This window comes from Patella vulgata, chromosome 7 (assembly GCF_932274485.2).
Source record: "Patella vulgata chromosome 7, xgPatVulg1.2, whole genome shotgun sequence".
Lineage (NCBI taxonomy): Eukaryota > Metazoa > Mollusca > Gastropoda > Patellidae > Patella > Patella vulgata.
The window spans coordinates 1611880-1627168 of record NC_065885.2 but is presented as its reverse complement, the minus strand read 5'-3'; the positions used below and the strand labels follow the sequence as shown (position 1 = coordinate 1627168).

At 38.2% G+C, this 15289-nt stretch overlaps 1 protein-coding gene across 2 annotated transcripts in view; it reads right to left on the bottom strand.

The window, feature by feature from the left end:
* Positions 1 to 6827: 6827 nt before the first annotated feature.
* The window catches only part of LOC126828645 (E3 ubiquitin-protein ligase MIB2), a 38762-nt gene continuing 30300 nt past the window's right edge, over positions 6828 to 15289 (bottom strand). For both annotated transcript variants that reach the window (XM_050558534.1, XM_050558533.2), the window contains exons 14-18: positions 14713 to 14839; positions 13096 to 13305; positions 12305 to 12480; positions 11058 to 11263; positions 6828 to 9122 (exon numbers count right to left, since the gene is read on the bottom strand). In XM_050558534.1, coding sequence (XP_050414491.1) covers positions 8881 to 9122; positions 11058 to 11263; positions 12305 to 12480; positions 13096 to 13305; positions 14713 to 14839 — 961 coding nt within the window. In that variant the 3' untranslated portion in view covers positions 6828 to 8880. The remainder of the gene's footprint in view (positions 9123 to 11057; positions 11264 to 12304; positions 12481 to 13095; positions 13306 to 14712; positions 14840 to 15289) is intronic.

Sequence of the window (15289 nt, the reverse complement as noted above, 5' to 3'; positions counted from 1 at the left end):
ATGTCTGACGTCAAAGGGTCAAAAGCCAATCGTAAGACAACTGACGCGACCTTCCACTAAAAGCGGTCAGATCTTCAGATGTGTATTATAATCAGATTGGTATAAATTGAGCAACTTGTCCCTTCATAAGATATTTGTATAACCGATCTGGAGCTAGGTCACTACTGCATGTATAAACAAGTTGTTAAAGATAAGATTACAGAGATCAATATAAAAGATCGACATCAAATAATTAGATAGGTTATCATTTAAGACAGTTACAGACAGTGGCGGCTCTACATACAGTGGGCGGACGCAAAGTGGTGGCTCTAGGACCACGTCCACACCCCCTCCTATACAATTTTATCACTTAATCAAGATAGTAACAAACGGAAATGAAGAGAACTGGGGTTTAACGTCCTACTGCTCTGCTTCGAACTGGGCTAATGAAGACTGGCATACACCATACAGTGTGCTGTGAGGGGAATTTTGCCAGGGCAACAGCGTTAAGGCTTGCCTTATATCGAAATCCAACTGCCAAGGGATCTTTTACATGCAATCTCGAACACCTGACCTCCAGGCTAGCTAGCCAGCGTCTTACCCACTTACCCAGCGTGACCCCCAGTAACAAACGGTGGCGGATCAAGGTGGGAGTCCTAAAACCACGCCCCTTCTCCTTCCCCTAAATAGCTGTATATAATTTACTTGCTATTCAGTTTCTTTAAAACGAATATATTAGCTTGGTTACAGTATACAGATCATGTAACTAATCATGAATTTGAATGTTATATTCCGGCCCAGATATGCCACACAAATCGCCACCGACACACCCATTTTTCACAATTTTCTCAGAGGGCGCCCGCTGACGAAATATAATGTGTTCGCCACTGGTTACAGAATATGTTATAACATGAATGATTCAGCATTCCAGAAATAAATTGAATCGATACGTCATTATCTGTTACATTAAGGTTAGATCAGGCTAAAAGAAATGGTTGCGAAACTGGATAAAAAAACGCCGTGTCATCTAACGAATTTTGATGGCGGGGGGAGGGGGGCGAATGGTTAACTCGTACGCGTCATTGAGTCAAATGGTGGGGTTTCGATTCCCTGGTTGTACGTGACAAGGAGTAGGATCACCTGTCCAACCTCGTGGGTTTACTCCCACTAAAGACCCGTACACAGTGGACGTTCAACTCTGACGGAAAACAGCATCTGCTGGATTGAAATTTTGAAAATCAGCGTATTCAGCCAACCAATTTGTGTCGGTCAACTAAAGCTAACCTATAGGTCCCTAATCCTAATGGTCTAGACAAACAGTCAACCTTTTCACCTTTGGCTCCCAACAACCAAGGTTACACACGGGCGCGTGTTATACAATAAAATATGTTGTGGTGGGAGCTCGAGTATTGAGGTCTTATCTTCGCTGTACAGCACGTATTTTTTATGTTTATCACCAATACAATACACATATTTTTAATTCTATCGAACAAATACATTTTAAGTTATTTCTGTGGGTGGTTATGTAGGTAGGTAGGAGCACTATTGCACGCCTTTGTCCGGAGATGGGGGCGGAGATGGGGGCGGGGGGAGGGCTAAAATAGTCTAAGACGACCCTGTTTAGATAATATGGTCTGGCATTGTCAAGAGGCGTGATTTCGGACCCTACACTTGTACGTGATCAGGTGTGTGGTCGACTGTTTAAACTGGTAGGTTTCCTCTGGCTCCCCCCACTTCTACAGACAGACCCACATGAGTAAATGAATTATAGTCTATCAATGGTTATTTTATGCTAGGATTCCACTGTCGAGCGGTTCGTGCTTATTGAGTCCACGATCTGGTACGTGCAGGTACATTCGGATACGTTATTATTTCGATACGATCAACAGGATTGCTACGAATGACCTCAATATATATGATAAGACCTGATACGATCACCACGATTCCTCCACGATTAAAACCACGATTAAAACCACGATTTCAATCGCAGCACGAATGGTGATAGTGGGAACCATTGACAGACTATAATTCGTTTACTCAGGTAGGTCTGTCTGTAGAAGTGAGAGGAGCGCTTTACTCTGAACTGTTAGAGAATTGAAATCGAAAGTCAAACTGTGTATATAGCACATCGGATATCACATTAAAAGTAAAGGGATATTTCAACGAAATTCTTACACGCTTTTGCGACGAAGATACAAACTGCGCCCCCTCCCCCCAACAAAAAATAAAATAACTCAAAACAAAGAGTATAAATGAACCTAGTAATTTATAATAATATTATTATTGTTCGATTTATATAGCGCTTCATTACACGTGAAGTGTTTCTAAGCGCATATCACAAACATATACTTCAAACACACAGAAACAATCAAAATCAGGAGAACATAATTAAACACAGCTGCCTGTTAGGCGCTATTATTCAAAGGTTTATATCCAACAAATCAACCGGCTAATCTCAATATTGAACTCAGTCGAGGTATTACCTGATGAACACCTACACCAAGTAGAGTTCAAAAATAAAAACGAAGTTTAAAAGAATCAACTTCATTAACAAAAATTAAACAATCAAAAACTAAACAGATAAATCAAATTCAAACGAAACAAATAAAACAAAGAAAATGAAAAGAGCAGTTCGTTACCATTCTACATTAACAAAATAAAGGAAATCAACTTGTGAAAATTTTTTCAAAAAATAAGAGCAAAGTAACACTAATGTTAATAATTATCAAAAGGAACCAAGATCTTAATGATAAAAACATATATTTAAAGTTTCATCCAAATTGGATAAAAACTGTGGTCTCTAGAGGGTCCACAACCTTGATATACCATATCTATCTATTTCTTAATTAATTACAGGTATGTAAATTATTGTACCGGTAACCTAAATTTTATGAATATTGTTGTGATGTTATGACGATGTGCAATGCATATTGATATTGTGTTTACCTGTTTAAGATGAGTCAATAAAAATCTTTTCTTAAATATTTAGCACCCATGCCATTTAATTTGACGTACGGTATCCGAGACTTTGTTTAATATTATCATAGCAATCCAATATATATATACATTTCTTTATTTATTTTATATATACATACAATTATATTTTCTTGTAAAACACAATTTATATAGCACGACGTTTATTCTCTTATCAAGCTGATAATTAGTAAAGTATGAACTAGCTTTATTTAACGTCCGGGGGATCACGTGGCTAAGTGGGTAAGACGCTAGCTCGCTAGCTCGCTAGCCTGGAGGTCGGGTGTTCGATCCCTGCATTGGCCGAGAAAGTTCATCCAGATTTTCCGGCGTGGTTCTCCCTTGTCAGTGATGCAGGACGGAGGGGCTGACAAGGAAAGCTGTCTAATCGTTAGGATGGGACGAAAAACCGAGGTCCCGTGTACACGTTGGCGTGCACGTAAAAGATCCCTTGGCAGTTGGAATTCGATATAAGAGTAGGCCGTAGTGCCGCTGTCCGGGCAAAATTTCCCTCATAGCACACTGTATGGCGTATGCCCGTCTTCATTAGCCCAGGTTAGGAGCAGAACAGTAGGACGTTAAACTCTATTTCATTTCATTTCATTTAACGTCCGCTCCGGGAAGAAACTGGAGTACCCGGAGTAAACCAACGAGGTTGAGAAGGCGTCCGATCTCCAAGCCACATACGCTCACACCAGTGATCGAAACCACAACCACAAATTGTTAACATAAATAAACGAAACGTCGTGAAATATGTATATAAACCATGCAGTGATTGTTTTCCATATAAATTGTCTTGTGTATTTTAATGTGTTCAATCGTTAAATACCTCTCAAGGGTTATACTTTCTTGATAGTTTATTATAGTCAGGTTGTTGGTAGAAATTATTGCCAGAACATATCTTGGTAGATATAAAGACTCTAGTTAGAATAGAAATAAAATGTCAATATACAGATCTATATTTCGTTTCGTTTTATACACTTCCGTTGGCTTCTACTACATAAAGATCTAATCAGTTGTAGTGGCAGGTCGCGTCGGGGGTCATACGAGCGGTTTTTGACCCAATTACGTCAGACATTTGATTAACCAATCACCGTTGATGTTTCTAGTAGGATACCCACAGTTCCGTGCATCGCACGCCAAGAAATATCAGCAACAGACCGTTTCAAAGGCTAATCCCTCGCATCATTCCAGATCCTAGTGTAGTAAAGACAAATAAAACGAAATTTTGAACTATAAAAAACGAAACGAAATAAGATCTGTGTTTTAATTGATAAAATGTATGATGTTCCGAGGGAGGTAAAGCGATCACCCAAAAGCCCGTTTTCCATGTGCGCGTTTTCGGCAGTTACGTGGAAACGGTCCCATTACATATGCATGACACCGACTTTTCGCCGGCAAAAAAAGAGTACGTTGAAAACGGGCGCGAGAGCTCACACAAACATTTGAATATTTTTTGAAGGTTTTTATTACTGATATTTTTTAGTATTTGTTATACAATGTCAATTAAAACTAATGGAATTCGGTCGCCTAGGAGATAAATAAACAGGTAATGGAAAGATTTATATCTAGAAATCGAAATTGACATAAAAACAATCAAATTGAATTAAATATTCAAACTGCATTGAATAATGACTTGGATAATTCAAATAGTAAAATTAGTATTCGATGTGACAAACAGTACCCTTTGGTCTACTAAACACTAACAACCCGCAAGACTTCCTTTATTCTATTTAACAACGTCAAGTCACTTTACTCTAGATTTATTCAACAAGTCACTCTACTCTACACTTACTCAACAAGTCACACCTCTCTAGACTTATTTAACAAGTCACTCCCCTCTAGACTTATTCAACAACAAGCCACTCCCCTCTAGACTTATTCAACAAGTCACACCCCTCTAGACTTATAAAACTTACAACTTGTCTGTGACTTGGTTGATATGTTTCTTGTCTTGAGCATGGTTTATAATATCTAACACGTATTGAACCAGATCATTACCTGAAGCTAGATCAATACAGGATCGACAATGGGGCAACCCCACATACATGTTGATGGATCATAACCAAACAGAAATGGTGTTTAACTCCCACTGTTCTGCTCCGACTGGGCTAACAAGGACAGGCATACAGTGTGCTGCTATGATGGAAATTTTGCCCGCCTACTCGTATATCAAATTTCAACTGCCAAGGGAACTTTTACGGGCACGCGCCAATGTGTAGAAGGAACGTCGGTTTTTCGTCCCATCCAAACGACTAAAGATTGTTCCTTGCCAGATCCACTGACAAAGCTGAACCACGCCAGAAAATTCTGATGTACTTTCTCAGCCAATGTAGGGATCAATCAGTTTAGCAAGACAACGTCTTCCACACTGATCCACCGTGGTTCCCTCTCAGTTAAAATTGTCATACTGGTGTCCTTCCACATAGAACATTTCTTACATTCACCTAAATGATTAAGGAAGGGTTGATCGTAAATCTGTGATATGAGGCCCCACCAGATTAATTCGGTTCTGAGATATTTTTTAGATCAAATCTCAGATCGTTATCTGAAGGATTTTCTATTCCCTTATAACCTATGATATTGTGAAAGTTAAACGTATTAAACATACATTATGCAAGCGCTAAATCTTCCTATTAAAGGTCTTTCTTATTAATTTGGCATTAAATGAAATGAAATGAAATGGAGTTTAACGTCCTACTGTTCTGCTCCTAACCTGGGCTAATGAAGACGGGCATACGCCATACAGTGTGCTATGAGGGAAATTTTGCCCGGGCAGCGGCACTACGTCCTACTCTTATATCGAATTTCAACTGCCAAGGGATCTTTTACTTGCACGCCAATGTGTACACGGGACCTCGGTTTTTCGTCCCATCCGAACGACTAGACAGCTTTCCTTGTCAGCCCCTAATTTGGCATTAACTAACTTACCAAGACCATAATAAACTGTTGATGCCATCGGATATTTAGTACATTTGAAGACGTTTGAGATTGATGGTAGTAATGACAATCAAGGCTAGACGAAAATTGTATTGCCGATAGCTTAGTTCAGAGTGGAGTAATTTGACTGAAAGTTTCAGCATATTCTGTTTCCATTATCTATTTTTGAACCATTATAGTGAGAATTGTCAGCTCTTGATCTAAATCGTACATAATGCTGCTATAAAATGATTGTTCAGTTCCGTTAGCTATTCAACTTTTACAATACTGTAGTTTGGATATCATCCATGCCTTATATGATGTGTTGAGACTTTAACGGGTCATAGTTATTGCCAGTCGGATATATATTTAATTAGGGTCAGAATGGGGTCACAAGCGGTGCTTGTCAACTGGAGAATAAATAATCAATAAGGTTCCATTCTCTTCAATAAAAGTTGGATGGCTGAATGGTTAGTGCATGCGCATAAAATCATAAGGTCTGTCATTGAGTCAACTGGCGTGGTTTCGATTCCCCGGTTGTACGTGACAAGGAGTAGGGTCACCTGTCCAACCTCGTGGGTTTTCTCTGGGTCCTCTGGTTACCTCTCACTGCTCAAGCCCCTACGCGCAAGTGACTTAATGAAATAAAATTAAACCATAGGTTACTCCCAAAATGACCTGATTTGTGTCGAGTGGACGTTAAACCCCATTTCTCACTCTTTCTCTCCCCTTCAACAAGAAATATTTGGAGTTAATTTGTTATGTAGCATATTGTGCTGTAAATAATATGTATAATTTACAAGGACCAGGTGGTATACTAATATTACTTGCAGGAAAACCACATAAACCAGTCAGATCTTAAAGCTAAAAATGAAACAATTTCATATGATTTCCGCCTGTGATGGAATACGTGTTCACCCTTTTGGAGTAAAAATTGAACTAATGAAAACAAAATGAACCATTTTTAAATCTTATTTTAGGATAAAAATACTATTCACATGCCTCACTACATATACTTTTGTACAAAAAACGAAAAAATTACATAATTTGCCAAAAACGAAAAATTACATAATTTGCCAAAAATTAAATAAAACACTAGTCTGAAACGAAGAAATTGGGGAATAAATAAATATACATTAGTTTCTATGGTAACTGTACAGGATATTAAATATACAAATATAAAGGTAAGTAATAAATATTTACACATCAATATATATATACAACCAGGTAATACTACCTATATATACAATATATCACATTTCAATAATATATATACATCGTATTATTATTACTTCCAACAGGTAGACTTGTTCACTGACAACAATATCCAGCGAAATCTATCGTCTTTTAAAGTATTTTAGTTTTAATATTTTGTGAATAAGCCTCAGTTTAACTGGATTACCCCCCTTTATCAGAATGCCTTATGTAGCATGTTTGCGAAATGAAGACAAGCATATGGTGTGCTATGAGGAACATTTTGCATGGACAGTTGCACACGAACCAACTCTAATGTCGAACACCAAAATTTCAAGAGTTTTTTTATATGCATTCCAACATGTAGGCTACACAGGAGCTTGGTTTATGTACAATCGGAATGACTAAACGCTGCCTTTGCCAGGTCCTCCCTCCTGCACCACTTTCGAGACCCTGAACTGTGCGTTACCCTCTGAGCCAAGGCATGTTTGACAAGAAAGCAATCAGTTTGATACGTAAAGGGAGATAATCCAGTTGGGTGGAAAATAACAATACATATAATCAATCAAACTATATATACACATCTATTATTTATATACATGATGGAATGGATGGACATAATATAGAAACAGTTTATAATAAACCATGGTTTATTGATTAATATAGAAACAGTTTATAATAAATATAAACCATGGTATATCGATTAATAACTACAATATTTACAACATTATTTACTAGATGTTTATCTGGCATTACTTACACAAAGTGGCGTCAATATTCACAAATATTATCAAAGATACATTATACAAGAGCTAAATATGTCTATTGCAGATCTTTCTTTAGGCCTCAAATGTTATATAGATTAATAATCGGACATTAATTAACATGACAAGCCCATAATAAACTCTCTAGAACATAGGATGGTTGTGATTTTGAACAGATTGAAACACAATCGCCATTTGATTATTTAATTTTAAAATGTGTAAACATAACTTTGTTTATCTGTAGCAATGAAAACCAAGACTCCACTATTCTTCAAGCTGTTATAATTTTGATCAGAATCACGTAATTTGACGGAAATTTTCAATATATTCCTTTTTCATTATCTATTTTTAAACCATCATACCGTCACCCCTGAACAAACACACAAACAGACAAATATATAGAGATTTAGTCAAGTAAATCCAAGCCTGAGTGTGATTTATATATTTTATTATGTGGCAGTTTTTCCCTCTGTGTAGACTAGAAGTACATTCACTAACTGATGTGTATATATTTGTGTGGACAGGAATATCAGTTGACTCCGTTAACATACAATTATAACAATATTTTATTATCTATAGTACTGGTGTGTGAAATTATATATCTAGGAAAACAGGTGCTCTTAAACAAGTGCCGTTAAAACTGACATACTGATTATAAGTTTCAAGTTTCTGATCGTTATTCGAGAGATTGTTAGTTCCTTGGATACAGAAGCAAACGTAGTTGTGTCCATGGTCAGTTTTTCATGCAGGAGTTAGCACAGTTGTTGTGTGCATGTTCAGCTTTTCAAGCAGGAGTTAGCACTGTTTTCTGTGCATGTTCAGTTTTTCAAGTAGGTGTTAAATGCAGCACAGTTTTTTGTGTATTTTTGGTTTTTCAAGAAGGATTAGCACAGTTTCACGACATAAGCAACTTCAGATATTAAATTAGCTGACTACTAGCTGATTAGCTTTAAAGTTTGCATACAAAAGTCATCCTGGTACTGCCACCAATGAAAACTTAGTTTAAACAAAATCGCATCCACGTCCAAATTTTTCAAAAACAGTAGATCATTTAAGAAAAAATGGGTATTTTCTTGGTGATTGGTTTACGGCAAATTGGACAGAGTTTCAGCGAACCAGCACAGTGCGCGCAGACGGTATGACCGCAGATAAATGCGAGATCTCTTCTCCGCTCCATACAAACCGGACACGTCTGTTGGTCCTCCATATCTTGTAGTCGTTTTTTCAGAAGTGCCGCTTCTGACATGAGATTCTCGGGAAGTGAATGATAGTTAGTACTTATTGTTGTTCCATCTGTAATGAATAATATGATCATACGATTAAATTTATTTAAAAATGCATTCCCAAGAAAATATTAATAGGATGGTTATTTCAAATAGAGAGAGAGGGAGAGAGAGGGGGAGGATAGGGGGAGAGAGAGAGAGAGGGGAGGGAGAGAGAGGGGGAGAGAGAGAGGGGGAGGGAGAGAGAGGGGGAGAGAGAGAGGGGGAAGAGAGGGGAGGGAGAGAGGGGAGGGAGAGAGAGAGGGGAGGGAGAGAGAGGGGGAGAGAGAGAGGGGAGAGAGAGAGAGGGGAGGGAGAGAGAGGGGGAGAGAGAGAGAGAGGGAGAGAGAGAGAGAGGGGAGGGAGAGAGAGGGGGAAAGAGAAAAAGAGGGAGAGAGAGAGGAGAGAGAAATGGAGTTTAAAATCTACTTGAGACAAACTAGGTTATTTGCTTTGGTATTGGTGAAGAGAGATTCTGAAATCCCCAGCTGTGGTTTCAAGTAAGCTTTGTAGTTACGGTCATGAACAGCTGATTTCAGTCATTAATTAACTGTCCATAGTTTGAAAAGAGATAAAAGAATGAGAGTGGTGATTAGGCCCTGTATTGTCCTAGCATCACATGGCAATTACAGCCTGTATTGTCCTAGCATCACATGGCAATTACAGCCTGTATTGTCCTAGCATCACATGGCAATTACAGCCTGTATTGTCCTAGCATCACATGGCAATTACAGCCTGTATTGTCCTAGCATTACATGGCAATTACAGCCTGTATTGTCCTAGCATCACATGGCAATTACAGCCTGTATTGTCCTAGCATCACATGGTAATAAGGCCCTGTATTGTCCTAGCATCACATGGCAATTTGGTCTTGTACGGTTCTAGCACCATACAGCGATCATAACCTGTATGCTTCTAGCAACAGTTTGGTTCAAGTAACATGTAGCGACTAGGACCTGTACGGTCCTTGCACCACATGGCGATTTGACGCTTATACCACAATTACCGACCAGCGATTAGGACATGTACAGTTTTAGTACAATGGAGTAAACAAGCCAACAGTGAGGCTGATGTCCCCCGCCGAAATAGGAAAATAATTAGAGGACACATATAAAAATCAAATTGCGTATCGCTCTGCTTACCCTGAGCAGAAAATGCTCATTATCAAACTTAGTCAAGGTATTACTGTAATGAAACTATACACCAAGTTTCATCAATCTCACTTAATTAGAACTAAAGTTATCGTGTCCCAAAGCATCAACCAATCAAATTGCTTATCTCTGCTTACCCTAAGCGGAAAATGCTCATCTTCGAACTCCATCAAGGCATTGACCTAATCAACACATACACCAAGTTTGAACATTCTAGCTCAATTAGGAAGAGAGTTATCGTGCCCCAAAGTATCAACCAATCAAATTGCTTATCTCTGCTTACCCTAAGCGGAAAATGCTCATCTTCGAACTCCATCAAGGCATTGACCTAATAAACACATACACCAAGTTTGAACATTCTAGCTCAATTAAAAGTTATCGTGTCCCAAAGCATCAACCAATCAAATTGCTTATCTCTGCTTACCCTAAGCGGAAAATGCTCATCTTCGAACTCCATCAAGGCATTGACCTAATCAACACATACACCAAGTTTGAACATTCTAGCCCAATTAGGAAGAGAGTTATCGTGTCCCAAAGCATCAACCAATCAAATTGCTTATCTCTGCTTACCCTAAGCGGAAAATGCTCATCTTTGAACTCCATCAAGGCATTGACCTAATAAACACATACACCAAGTTTGAACATTCTAGCTCAATTAGGAAGAGAGTTATTGTGTCCCAAAAAGTGTGACGGACAGACAGACGGACAGACAGACAGACAGACAGACGGACGAACCCATTTTAATAGTCCCCTGCTTTCTTCGAAAGGCGGGGGACAAAAAACAAAATAAATATAATAAAAATTTGAAGTCTTACCTGGTCCTTTCTTCATAGTGATAGTTTCTTTACACGTCAGACATCTTTTTACTTTAATACAACATTCGACACATAATATCACATGACCACAGGGTTCAAAGGTCACATTAGCTTGTTGTTCACAACAAATCTCACATTCAATATAATCACCAGTAGGGGGCGCTGGTGATGGATCTGGTGACGGTTCCGATTTCTTACCAGCAGCACTGAAACGATCAACAAAATTATTTATTTACAGCCCATAGAAGTTATACCTCTTTCAGTTTAAAATCAAATACCAGAGAGGGAGAGAGAGAGAGAGAGACAAATGGGGTTTAACGTCCACTCGACACAAACTAGGTCATTTCGGGACTAACATATGGTTTAACTTTATTTCAATAATTCGCTTGCGCGTATGGGTCTTTAGCAGTGGGAGGAAACCAGAGGACCTGGAGAAAACCCACAAGGTTGGACAGGCGACCCTACTCCTTGTCACGTACAACCGGGGATTCGAAACCACGCCAATCGACTCAATGACAGACTTTATGATACAGCGCACACATGCTTACCATTCAGCCATACAACCCCCCATCCAGAGAGGGAGAGGGGATACTCGATTGAACGTTCTGGAATTAAATTCTCTCAATTCTAAAAATAGTGTCAATCGAGTGAAAAGGAGAATTTTGGAGTACAACGTATGTGCCGATTGCATAAAAAATATCTCAACCAATCATGACAGCTGCTTGACACAAACTAGGTCATTTTGGGACTAACATATGGTTCAATTTATTTCACTTTATTTATACAGCGATTAGAAGAAGTCATTTTTAAAGGTAATCAGATTACCAAAAGCAGTTTTATCTGGTATACAGGGGAATCACCTTACAGTTTATCTGGTATACAGGGCAATCACCTTACAGTTTTAATATTGTTAACATCATCTTGAGTATCTTTATAACTAAACCAAAAACTATTTAGGATGCTGTTAAAAACACTTTGAGTCACACCCCTCTAGACATATAAATACAAGCCACACCCATCTAGAGTTATTAATACAAGCCACGGCCCTCTAGACTTATAAATACAAGCCACACCTCTCTTGTCTTATTAATACAAGCCACACGCCCCTCTACACGTATTAATACAAGTCACACCCCTCTAGACTTATAAATACAAGCTACACCCCTCTAGACTTATTAATACAAGCTACACCCCTCTAGACTTATAAATACAAGCCACACCCCTATAGACTTATAAATAAAACTTACAAGTTGTCTGCGAATTGTTTGACATGTTTTTCTACTTGAGCGTCGTTTATAATATCTAACGGAGTTTTCTCCACATGGTTTTTATGGTAGAGATCAGCCCCCTGTTGAGCCAGGTAACACGCAATCGCAGCTCCCCTTTGATCTTCTTCTTCTGACATACCAAGTTGTGTTCTGATCTATAAAATAACATGATTATTGACAGATGTATAAACAATATTATAAATTTATATATCCAATATTTTCATATTGTTTAGAAAATATTTAAGGATAATAATTATTTAACACAAGGTCATCTAAAGGTCAAATAAAATGTCAACTGTCATATCTCTCTATGAAAGACACCTATGTCAAATATGTCGACAAAAATCGATGATGATATGGATATATGAGATAGAATGATACTATAGTAATTCTTATATCTACGGCAACAAGTGCAATTTGAATTGGGAAATTTTTGTAGGAAAAGGAGCAATCGAAGCTGCTTACTTTGAAGAAAGAGAGAGAGAGAGAGAGAGAGAGAGAGAGAGAGAGAGAGAGGGAGGGTTTAACTCCACACAAAATAGGTCATTTCGGGACTAACATATGGTTCATTTTTATTTCAGTTATTCGGTTCCGCGTAGGTGTCTTTAGCAGAGGGAAGATCCAGCGAAAACCACAAGGTTGGGCAAGTGACCCTACTCCTTGTCAAGTACAAGCAGGGAATCGAAACCATACCACTTGACTCAATGACAGATCTTCTGATCCAGCACGTTCAGCCACCCAACCCTGCCCGATTAGATAAAAGAACTTACTACATCTAACAACGGTGATCGTTCTTTTTCCGTGGCAACTGTTTGTCTCATTAATGCCAAATGGAGACAGGTATCGCCATCTTCATCTTCCACGTTCACGTTACCACCACAACTTACTAATAACATGATAAGAGCCGTGTGTCCCTGGGATACCGCCAGCAGTAATGGTGTCTGTTGTCGATTATTACGAATTTCAATATCAGCTTGACCCTGAAAAAAAAACCATGTAGAAAATACAAGATAGGAATTGATTTCCATTAAAATAAATTAAAGATACATAGATAATGTAAAATGAAAGCATTGAAAATTTCATTCATATGATTTCATTCTGAACGAAGATATTTATGGAAGGGTATTAGCCTTTGAAGTTGTAACAAGATGTGTACACTGATTGTAACAATCACCGTTTTTAAATTAAATCATTAAATGGCCAAACTGTTCTAATCTACTTAAAATCGGACCCATTCGAGGACTTCGAGAGTTGTTTATGGTCTGGATAAGTTAATAAATGTCTAATTCATAATTTAGATAACATTTCAGGCCTAAAGAAAGACCAGCAATAGGCAGATTTAGCTCTTGTATAATGTATGTTTAATGTTTGTGTCCAACTTAATTTTTGAATGGTATAGTTATTGAGTAATTGCCAGTTTAAAACAGTTAAGTTTGTTTGAAAGAAATGTCAAGTTATATCAGGTGTGTAAGCAACAGGTGATCTTGTTTAAGCATACCCTGTCTAGTGGACAACATCTGCCATGTAAAACCTCACTACCATGATAGTTCTGATGCAAATAATAACAATCTGATTCAAATACACATCTATATTTCGTTTGGTTTTTTATACTTCCGATGGCCTACACTACATGAAGATCTGACTGGTTGTAGTGGGAGCTTGTGTCAGGGGTCATACGAGTGGCTTTTGACCCTATGACATCACATATTTCTAGTGGGATACCCACAGTTCCATGCACTGCACACCAAGAAATCGCGGTAACAGACCATTTCATTGGCTAATCCCTCAGATCACCCAGAAATGAAAATGAAATGAAATGGGGTTTAACGTCCTACTGTTCTGCTCCTATACTGGGCTAATGAAGACGGGCATACGCCATACAGTGTGCTATGAGGGAAATTTTGCCCGGGCAGCGGCACTATCGCCTACCCTTATATCGAATTCCAACTGCCAAGGTATCTTTTACGTGCATTCCAATGTTTACACGGGACCTTGGTTTTCCGTATCATCCGAAGGACTAGACAGCTGTCCTTGTCAGGCCCTCCGTCCTGCATCATTGACAAGGGGAAACCACGCCGGAAAATCTGAATGAACTTTCTCGGCCAAGTTAATTACAACTCTATATGATATTTCTGCCGGTATAACTGTTTAATTTAAGATGTTGTACATCTCTATATTCTTTTAAAAAAACAACTTAAAACCCTGTTCTATTTAATCAGGCTTTTAACTGACTCTGTATACAATTGTTAACATGTCCATAATCTTGTTGTTTATTTACGATTACATGTCACCTTGTAAAGTGCCCCTGAACATGTTTATATGAAAGGCCGCACTATAAATATACTGTAATAATAATAATAATGTGATTTGAGGTATGAGTTACTTACGACTCTATATAACGTTTCTGCTACTTCTTTATGACCGTTTAACGCGGCCAAATGTAACGAAGAAAAACCATCATCTTTCTTTATATCAACAATTTGAGGACATTTCTGTAAAATTCTCTTGGTAGCACTGAAATATAAAATTAACACAAATTGTTAAAATCTAATAGAATCTAAGTATGAGGAATATAAGTACGGGATCTAATGACAGGATCATACATAGATTACACACAGGGGTTTCGTCCATACAGTGTGCTTTGAGGGAAATGACTAGACAACTGTCCTTGTCAGGCCATCTGTCCTACATCACTGACAAGGAGAAACCACGGCACCAAAGGCTGCCATTCAGTTTCACCGAACATAATTGATTAGTAAATTACAGTAAAAACAGAAACGATTGGATGTAAATCAGTAATTTCTAATCAGTTATGTTCAGTGAAATTGAATGGCAGTCTTTGGTGTCTGGTTATTCCAGTCTAAACCAGTTGTATTCTGTCCCGCAGGATATGTTTAGCCTCATTCATTGAGTCTCTTCATATTACATTATTATATGTTTTGCGACCCATTTGTGTCCATTTCT